Genomic DNA, 10640 nt, shown 5'->3' with positions numbered 1-10640 from the left:
AGAGAGGGGGGGGGGGGGGGGTGGTCACCAGTCAGTCTATTTTTGCTGTCATAAATAATTGGTCCACGGGGAGGGGTGGTGGTGTTAAGGGCCTCTCCATTAGGCCAAAAAAACTTTCGGTGCGCCTTTCAGTTCTAATTGGCACCGACGATTGGTGGCACCGCAGCTGGGGAACTCTATCAAAGAGTCGGCAACAGAGAGAAACACGAAAACCAGTGGTTGCCCCTTCGGCTCTTAAAAGACGTCTTGTGGAGCCTAAAAGGGTTGAAACCTGTTTCAGAGTGAATGGGAGACCGGAAGGTGAAAAATAAAGAGAGAGGAGATGGCAATGCTGTTCTTTTGACAACCTGTTCAGTGCGGAGCTGTGAGGTTTGAGCGCATCTATGTGTAAGCCTCTGTCCTCCCTCCCCTCCCTCTCCCTCTCCCCATCCCTCCATACCTCTCTCTCCCTCTTCACAGACAGGGGCGGTCGTTCTCAGTCTGCGCACATATTCCACTTGGCCAGCTTCACTTGGAGTCCACAGACACAGCGCTGATTGAACGAGCGGAGGGAAGCTCATTTTCAGAGCGCATGATTGTGTTAGAGGGGCTTCACTAGACTGTCACCACAGAGAGACAGCAAAGCCACTTCAACCACGCCTTTAAGAGTAAATAATCCACAACAGAGGAGACTGGGTGTATAGGATTTTGTCCAACTAGCTTTGCTTGAGTTTTTTTTTTTTTTTTGCAAGGGGAAAGTGCTTTTATTTTCATCTCTGGGACTCAGTGGAATCGAGCAGCGGTGAGATTCCGCTCCCCGCCTTTTCTGTGCGTAAAATAAAAAGTTTAACACACCAAGGAGATTATTTGAGAGGTCTGGGAGCTCGGCAAACTCCACACTGTACTCTCCGGGAATTGTAAAAGCTCATATCGGACGCCCACTGGAGGAGGATATATAACTTTTCAACACATTTTTTTTTTGTTTGCGGAGAAGCAGGGAGGCGGGTTGGTCTAACGGAGAGCGGAGGAATCCTCTTCGCTGAGCCCGGAGGAGTGCGCGCAGCGCTGGGTAGCAGACTGACCCAGCGGACGGCACCTCAGAGACAAGGTAGAGACGCGACAGGGATTACATGCCTACACAGAAAAGACCTTATTTTTTAATTTTTGTCAGCATTGTTTTATTTATCTATTTACTTTGCACCTTGCCTGTATGCATTTTAAAGACTGAAATGTGGATTTGAGGACGTCTGAAAAAACACAGGCATAATTTAATTTAATTTAACTCAATTCTGCATCAGGATCAAAGTTGATCCATCCTTGCTCTATTTATGCCTCACCGGTGACACTCAGATTTTTGGCTTTACCTTTCTTTAATTCGCACCAGTGATATCTGTTCTTATGCAGGCGATGAAACGATCTACAACCACATGTCAGTGTGAGCAGGTCTCATGCAGCTCATTCTCACATTAATGCAGGTATTAACTCTCATGCATCGTATAATGAAACTTTGATCAGGGCGCGCTGTATAACGCAACCTGTCATTGCTGCCGACTCAGAGCCATTATTCAAATATAATAAGAGCCAGACGTCGGAGGAAATCCTCATGTACGGTCAGAGGAGTCACGTTAAGAGGGGTCCATCAGCCCCTGACTCCAGCTGCTTTTCATCCTCAGGTTTTCTCCACAGGCTATGAAATGCGCAGAGAAATAACACCAACATGTGATCACAGATGAATTTTACAACTGTAATACCGCATTTTAAAGAGGACGCCACAAATATCAACATAAAAAAAGTGGATGATTGCAGGGAATAATTCTATTGATCTGAAGGAAGGAAAGGCGGTGCGTGTACGTGTGGGTGTTTGAGGTCCGAAGTGCATGACCCCCCACTTGTAACTAATCCTCCGTGAATACTGCAGTCTAATCCTTAGTTTTCTCCCGTCCTGACTACACCTGCCCCCCCGTGATTCAGTGAGGAGTGGAAGTTTAGTCACGTTAAACAGCAGACAATCCTGTCAATCTCCAATTCTCTAACGCCCCTGTGTGTAAGCTTCTTATAATCCACGATTTTATGATTGAATTACCCGCCCTTTAAGTTGAATGAAACGATGTAGGCTGTGCAGCGGGGGCTAAATTGCTCTGTAATATTATTTTCACGGCTTAAGGGATTGGAGGAGACACAGTTGAACACACGCACAAACACAATTGAAAGTGTCTCTTCTTCCTTTTTGATAACAATCACTCAGCCGTCGCCTCTTGTTTGTCACAGATTTGCAGGCTGTTCTTCTATGTGCCTCTGTTTTCACCTTTCTCTTTCTTCCTCTCTCTGTCTCCCTCTTTCTTAGGTTATGACGGAACTGAGCTGAACATGGAGCTTTTCTGGATTTTGTTATTTTCTAGTGTCTCACCTCTTGCCTGGGGCCAAGGAGTTTACGGTAGGAACGCGATATTAACAAATGTATTCCTATTATTACATCAATGCACACTTTATTAGCGCGGACTGACTGAACTCCATTGCAGCAGCGATGTTAATTTGTTCAATTATTAGCCCATAACCTTAATTAAGGGCTTCTCCGTGCCGCATATTGTCCGCATTATAGTACCACACACTAATAGGAGGCAGTATAATAACTGGCGTTTAAACTACTGCGAGAATAGCTTCAGGGAGATCGACAGCAAATTAACTTGAAAGGGAGATATTACTTCTTAGAAGTCACAGGAGGCGGCTGGGAAAACATCCAGCTATGGAGTGGAGAGGAAACCCACCTACTGTAAATCCAATCTAATTCCATTTTTAGGCTGATATGAATGTTTAAGGCTAAATGCACATTAGGCCTACAGATTTGTGCTTTATTACACAAAGTATGATCAGTCTAGGGTTTATTATTTAGGAGGTTATAGTTTGGCCACAATTTAACTCAACACCATGCCCCATGCTTACTGCACTTTCTTGCACACACACACGCACACGCACACACACACACACAAAACACACATACAACAGGTTTCAGCAGGAGCATAGAGCTCTCTGAAACGTGGCTCGTCTTTGTCAGGTTAAACAGGACAGTCACACTGTGCTTTTGAGGATAAAATGGAGATTTGTCCCCTCTTAAGGCGGTCTCACTGTACTACAAAGGCTCAGTTTCTTCAGCTACAGGCGCCTGGCCAGATATGCGTCCTCCTGTCCCTTCAGGCAAGGCAAACACACAAACTGAACTGTCAGCTTTGATACTTTGATTTTGATGTTTGAAGGCATGTGGCAGCCATTGAAAACAAGGTCTGTTTAGTCATAGCAGCATACAGTGCTGTTGTCATAAGCAATCCCGCAGCCTGCCGTCACACCGAGACACGCTGACAATCTGTCATTTGCTGAAGCATACAGGCCCATGTAGAAGTCCTTGCGAACTAATCAGGCTTGTACCACTCTCACACTTCACACTGGCGCTGACGTGTCAGTATTAGTGTAAATTATAATCAAACATGGACAGCTCTTAAAACTTTACTTATTTGTGACACGATTTAAATGATTATAAGGATGCCTTTGTAAACCATGCTCTGCAGACAGCTCGGTGCCTGTGTACAGTGACAGTACTGGATCTTATGAAGTTTCTTTTTTACAATGAAAAAGGACCCACCTGAGTTTTAGTTGCATCACTTATACTTATCGGGGGTCATTTGTTACCTGTAGGTGTGGGTAACAGATGGCCCCTGTTTTGATAAAGCTAGGATTTACCATATGTCTATTTTGTTGATATTTTGAAACATAACAGTTTAAAGATTTATGGTGTCCAGAACTTTACAAGTTACTTTAAATGCAAGCCATTATTTTGCCGGAGCGTGTCTTAGTTTTTTCAATCAGTTGTCTCCTCATGGAGTGACTTTTCTGATCTAGTTACGCTGTCCTGAAGAAGGCTCACATTTCCAGTTTTGCCCTTGTGCATTCTCGCCCTCATTTATTTTTTTCATCATAGCCATGTGAAACAGTTTTGGGTTCTCTGCAGGATGATGTACTGATTGTCATGAAGAGTTTGTGCATGTGTGCCTCCTGGGCTCTGTCACAAATATGCACTGGGTCGAAGCAGATAGGTATGTAGTCAGCGCCAATCTTGGAGGCTACAATGAATATTTTTTTTTCTGACAGTTTTTTTTCCCAGTGTTATAGGTTATTTGTCTTATGTGTAACAGCAGCCTTTCAATCTCTGCTGAGGGAGGAAAAGTCCCAAAGCTTTGTGGGAATCATACTGGCCAGCGTTCACAGGCCCCACATTCCCAGGTGGACTGTGTGTGTGTGTGTGTGTGGTGGTACTCAGCTGTGCGTACCTGTGTAACAACTGTTTCATGTAGGTAAATCATCATCACTAAAAAAGAGTCAGTCAGAAAGAACAAATCACCTCACAATTTGCACAATTGCAGTAAACAACGTGAGTGGGGAAGATCGGGGAGAGAGCCAGCGGGGTTTGGCACACTCGCTCGCTGTGTATGCAGATATGCATAAAATGGTTTCCCTCACTTTAGAATTGTTTAGCACATGCTGTAGCAGACAGATGCGACTCACTGTCCATCGGGAGCCGAACGGTGAAGGCGTGCCTGATTGATGTCAGCACTTTGGACGGCTGTGAGGTTCATTTACTGTAGCCTTCTCTGGGGTGTGTTTGGATGTGTGTGTGTGTTTTTTTTTTTTTTTTTGTCAGCTTGTGCCTGTGAGTCTGTTCATGCAGGTGTTTGTGTTCGTGTATGTGAGTGTGAGTTCATGTGCCGATGCATGCATAAGTATGAAGTGTGAGTGTGTATGTGTGTGTGCATGTGTGAGTGGGACGTGTTTGTGCAACAGACACACTTTTCTTCCCACTGCAACAGTTTGCTGGCTCAGCAGGGACTTGTGGATCAGTCACTGTTCTTCTTGCAGCAGTGTAGTACTGATTGTACTTCTGTGAATTTTGATAGGCCGTCAGAAAGCTTGTAACACCTGTCCATCAAACAGCAACTGGACAGGGAAGCGTACTAAGGAAATGCGATGCTTTACTCCAAAGGCATAAGGAAAAGCTGCACAGCATATGTTTTTGCCACAGCAATCTTTCTTAAGCAAGTTGATTAATAGAATTTTATCCCAAATCTTGTTCACTAGAGTCCTCTCCTCCACTACTCTGTTTTTTGGGATAAGCCTTTTATATTCTTTATATCTCCACACCCTGATCACAAACATCCCAGCATACATTTATAGCGGTATTAAAGTTTAATTTAATCTGGATATACTGTAATCCTAGGCATCACAAGCATTCACTTGTGCCAACCCTCAACATACTTAAGGATTTGAGGAGGTTCAGAAAATTTCACGAGAGTTTCGCAGGACTTGACTCCTCAGCTGAAGGGCTCAACTGTTATGACACCAACACAAAGACAAAGTGTACCGGGAAAAAAAAAAGTGTCTCTCCAGCTTTGTGCTGCTGCGTCACATCACACTCCGCCAAGCAACAGAGTTCACAGGGACACCAAATTATTGATTGCTCGACAAAGTCACACAAAACCATTAGCTGGTGCTGTAGATGGAATGCAAACTGCATTAGCCTGCAATATGATGCTTCATTATGTGCTTGTTAACAGGAAATTTAATGAACTCAAATCAATGATTTTGCTTTACAGTGTTTATATTTTTAGATTTTACCAAGGGCCTCGCAGCTGCAGAAGAGTTGAGGCCTTGCCACTGGCCATAGAACAAAGCACTACAGGAGATGCAGAAAGTGAAGAAGTTTAATATGCCTAAATTGCGCACAAATTTAACATCACTTTGAAGATGTTGCCCAAGGAAGAATGAAAGACTTGGGTTACATTTCAAGTTTTTTTTTTTTTTTTATTTGCAGTCTGCGAGTCTGTAGACGAACACCCAGCATTTGAGCTTCGTCTTAATGTGGCGCTTCACGCGCTGCGGTACATTAGCCTGCTGCGGCGCATGTGTTGAGAGCTGGTGACCTAGAAGGAGATCATTCCAGGTTTAACTGGCCTGGCCACAAGCCTCCCCTGTGACTTTAGCTCTTCCTCTCCCCACATCAGCACTTTTTTGTTTGTGTCTCTTTTTCTGTCTCTTGCTGCTGAGTTTATTTTGGATGCTGCATATTGCCCTTTTCTAATAAGCATCCATAATTTATCGTTGGCTCTGAGGGAATGGAAGAGGAGAAGGGAGCAGAGGGGAGACGGTGATAGGAAGAGATTAAAGCATTAAACTGGAGATGATGATAACCTTTTACCTCCTACAATCTGACACCTACTATCTTCCTCCTACTCTTTACCTCTTTGCCTTGGCTTCATTTTTCTGTTCACTGTATTTACAGGTGTGCACACACTCCACAGACACACCACGCACACGCCACACACACACACTCACACAACACACACACATCTCTCTTTTTGGTTTACTGATCACAGACCCTCTCCACATGAATGTGATCAGTAATGTCAGTGATCGCTGAGTGACCTTTTCCTCTGTATTATGTTTAATTAAAGCCCTTTGAATTTAATTAGAGGTGCTCAAACTATTTTTCTAACTGTCCAAATGAAACCGAGATAGATAGATAGATAGAGGATTTATTGTTGGGCCACAGATAGCAGGAGCTTCAGTCATAAAGACTATGCCTGACATCTGCATTTAGATCTGTACACAGGGTTGGACATTGTGATCAACAGCGCATATTCTATGAGTGTGATACTCGTGCATTGGTGAAATATGCAAGGAAAAAACAGAAGAGCAACTTTTCTTCAGGTGACTGAGAATGTCAGTGCAGGACGTGATCAGACTGTGTCCGCAAGCACAGTCTGTCGACATTTACACAGAGAGGGGTATTACAGTAGGGTTTCAGTGCATAAACCCCTCATTACAAAGGTGAATGCACATCTCAGTTCAGTGGTGCAATAACCATAGACGCTGGTCCACAGAGGTGTGGAAAAAAGTGATATGGTCAGATGAGTCATCCTTTACCATATTCTTGACAAGTGGACGAGTGCATGTGTGGTGTGCACCAAGAGAACGGTACAGGCCTGAATGCTCACCCCTATAGTGAGGGGATTTATTATAGAATTTAAAATGTATAAAACATTCCGATAGATATACAGATAGATAGATCGATGGAGACGCCATCTCGTCACCTTCTCTAGCCGCCCTCTGCAGTGTGTTTTGACTGCTCACCTCTAAGAGGAGACATGAGAAGCAGGTCAATATTTGGCCAGAAAAATTCAGTGTTTTGTGTGCTAAGCGAGCTCCATTACGGTGAAGAGTGCAAGATCATTATTGCAGCTCTTCTTTGCACAGAACAGATAGGAGATAATTGGTTGGCAGGATTGGAGAGCTGATGACTGTTGGCAAGTGTCTTTATTGTTTGTCATGTATATCAGGTTCTCCACCGCTCGCCGCAATTAACAATTTAAAGTTTAAATGTAAACTACTTTACCTGTTACAAGCGAGTGCTGGTATCTGCCTGCTTCCCTTCCACTTTCATTCTCCTCGTCCCTCCCTCTCTTTGTGTCTGTCTCAACTCATCTCTGTCAGTCTTTTTGATCCCATTGCTCCTGCTAAAAATTTTAGTGCACATGGTGCTTTAATTATCTCCTCTTGCTCTCATTTTTTTCTCACGTTAACTAGGTCCATTGTGTAGCAGTATAGCCCTTGCTGCCTTAATATTAAAAGGGTCATGCCTTGAGAACATTCACATACAGAATACAACACTCAACTTCCTTGATTTGGTGCTTACCAAGCTCATTCTTTGCCACTTTTTTTGCTCTTGATTCTCCTCTCTTCTCCTTTTCAGTTTCCTTTTTTTTTCCATATGGCTGACTGGATATTAAAGCCTGACAACATTTCTATTAACCTACAGGTCAGCAGTGGAGCCATAGGCCTGTGGCCAAAGTGATATGTTGACTGTAGTTTACACTAGCCTCGCTACCTGGGGGTAAAGGATAAGAGCGCTAAGGCAACGTCTTGGGAGGTCTGATTTATCACCCTGCCTCCCACCAGTTACACTCTGAGCCTGGGGTGGGCACAAGGCAGCAGGTAGAGGTGGGCAGTCTGGCACACCGGGGCCTCAAGTGAGGTGAGATAGTAATTTATCTCCTTAGAAAGCATAGTGTTTAAGACTTTGTGTAATATTATGTTTATATGTGTTTACATTGAGGTGAGCTGTCTTAATGCATCTTACACGCAAACTTACGAACACACATATTTTCTGAAATGTCAAACTATTTCTTTAAGAGGTCAGTTTCATTTGAATTATTAACAAAATCCTGTTGGAAGGCATTGTTGATATTGTGACATTTACCTTGTCAGCCTTTACTAATCTGCTTTCTGAAACAATATGAATCACTGTCCTCTGCATAAATGAATGCAGATTTCCTCGCAACTAAAATTTTCATTCAATTTACATTTCCTGAAAATATTTCCATTTTTCAAAGTTAAGCAAGACAAAATCAAAGACAGAAGTTTGATGAGGAGGAATGAAATGCTGAGAATCACTGCAGCCTCCAGCAGCATGTGTCTGCGCTGAAGTGCCGACAGAATTATTCTAATTTTTTTTTTGCCCACAGATCATCATGTAACCTTCCTTCTACCTCTTCATTTGTATTTCTTTTTTCCTGTCTTTGTGTTTCGCTCGCTGCCTCCAATGATGATGTTCATGGTCATGCAGATCACATCCACGCACAATCACACACATGACAGCCCACGCACAAATTTCCACATGCACATACCAACGTGCACGTGCACAAACATCTCCACTGTATTTACCTTTAGCTGAGCTCGTAGATCATTACCTCACTCTCACCCACTCTCATTGCTCTATACTGGGATGTTAGTCCGTGTGACACACGCAGAGTAATATGCACGGGCCTGAACACACACACACACACACACATACACCTCTTTGGCTGAGAGTGGTCCAAAGCGTAACAGGACGACGTGGGTGCCCTGTGGGTAGGAAAAACTGTCAGCGAAACTTCACTTTTCTCCTCTGTACTCCAGTCACTCTGTCAGACATTATCAAGCATCTCTTACTGGCTCCGCTTCAGGAGGGAATATGCACATATGTGTGTCTGTGTCTTTGTGTGCAGTTTTGGGAATTCAGAGCATCTTAATGTAATGTTTTATGTCTAGTTTTGTTTTGTTTTGTGTGCACAGGCTCTGATTCTGGTGTCTAGAGAGTGAAGGACTAAGGGCTGTAGTGGCTTTGAGTGTGTTGATGTGTGTGCGTTTGCATGCATGAGCGTGAGAGGGAGGGAACATTTGGCATCTAACTTATTCATGAAGGCGACAGGACGGTTGTGAACAGCGGTGAGAACATGGCTTACATCAGAGACCGTCTGCCTCCTCCTGCACTTCTCTCACACTGTCACTCTCTTTCTTCTTCACTTCCTTCTCTTTCACCCTCCTCTCTTTTGTCTTCAGCACTCATTTTGTGCTTTGCCTTCATTTTTTTGACTTTTTTTTTTAATTTGTTAGCATAAATTTCTAAGCCACTGTGCCTAGATTTTTTTTTGTGATTATGGCATCTTTTTGGAGGCTTTGTTTGTAGAAAAATTGGACAATTCCAGTCAAAATGGGTGCAGTTTATGTGCTTTCAGCGTTACACTGCTGTCTGCCATGGTGTCTTTTTTGTTACTACCACCGGGGGGTATCAAAGTTGGGGCTTATTAAATGTTAAACACAGTGGCTTAAAAAATCCCCACCACACATGTTATAAGATGTATAAAAATCCTCAGCTTGGAGCAATAATTTGAGTCTGATATGATTTTTTTTTTTAAAAATATGATTTCCTTACTTTTATATGAGGGTTGGTGTCATTATATCTGTCAGTGTTTAGTATTCAGATATTGTGACAACCCTCGTGTGTTGGCATCCCCACATTCTGCCGGTATTTAGGTGTAACTTTCTTCAGGGAGCTTTAAAATATTTGCAGTATTGTTGACTCACACCAAGCAAATGGTGGGGTTTTGCAGAGTGTGCAAAGTGCAGTGCACACAGGAAGCCGCTGTCGCTGCCTGGCGCTGCTTTCAGCATAGACATATATTCATCTGTCACTTCATAGAAAACCTGCACATAGGTACTGACTGCCTGGGAAAACCTCATCATACAGAGCTTCCCTGATTTAAAGAGTCGCATGAAGCGCACACGCTCCTAAAACCACACTTTTCGAGGCTGCTTCTCCCGCCTTTCCCTGTGGTGCTTGCTGAAAACCCTCAAACAACAACAAAACAACCGCAACTGCTGGAGTTGGTCGTGTCCGACTAAACTTTCTGACAGCAGGAAGGGATCAACACTGGAAATCTATCTTCTGCTCCTACACACGCCTGGCCTCAATAATTCAGCGATGCTTGCTGCTTGGAGATCTCGCCCTCTCTCTCTCTCTCTAGCTCTTGCTCGCTCTTTCAGACTCTCCCTCAGTGGCAAACTCCCCTCCTCTTCCTCTTCCTCCTCCTCTCCCCCTGCTCATGACGGTTTTAGTAAAAATTTCTGGCACTTTTAAGGTCTGAAATTCTAGCTTGCTTCTCTTAGACTTTCCAGTCTTTCTCCATTCAGCTGGCTCAGAAGAGATGGGGTATAATCTGTCGGATGTGTTGAAAAGTCCCCATGTTGTCACTGTAGCAATTTACCTGCCACCGGCTCCACATTCTGATCCCTCTCCT

The 10640-nt window shown here is 43.7% G+C and overlaps 1 protein-coding gene across 2 annotated transcripts in view; it reads left to right on the top strand.

The window, feature by feature from the left end:
* The first annotated feature begins 537 nt into the window (after window positions 1-537).
* Window positions 538-10640, top strand: part of LOC121183725 (MAM domain-containing glycosylphosphatidylinositol anchor protein 1) — a 156838-nt gene continuing 146735 nt past the window's right edge. For both annotated transcript variants that reach the window (XM_041040931.1, XM_041040922.1), the window contains exons 1-2: window positions 538-1087; window positions 2324-2413. In XM_041040931.1, coding sequence (XP_040896865.1) covers window positions 2347-2413 — 67 coding nt within the window. In that variant the 5' untranslated portion in view covers window positions 538-1087; window positions 2324-2346. The remainder of the gene's footprint in view (window positions 1088-2323; window positions 2414-10640) is intronic.

Source organism: Toxotes jaculatrix, chromosome 1 (genome assembly GCF_017976425.1).
Source record: "Toxotes jaculatrix isolate fToxJac2 chromosome 1, fToxJac2.pri, whole genome shotgun sequence".
Classification (NCBI taxonomy): domain Eukaryota; kingdom Metazoa; phylum Chordata; class Actinopteri; family Toxotidae; genus Toxotes; species Toxotes jaculatrix.
Note: the sequence above shows the minus strand (reverse complement) of the source record. Positions and strands in the feature narration are given on the sequence as shown.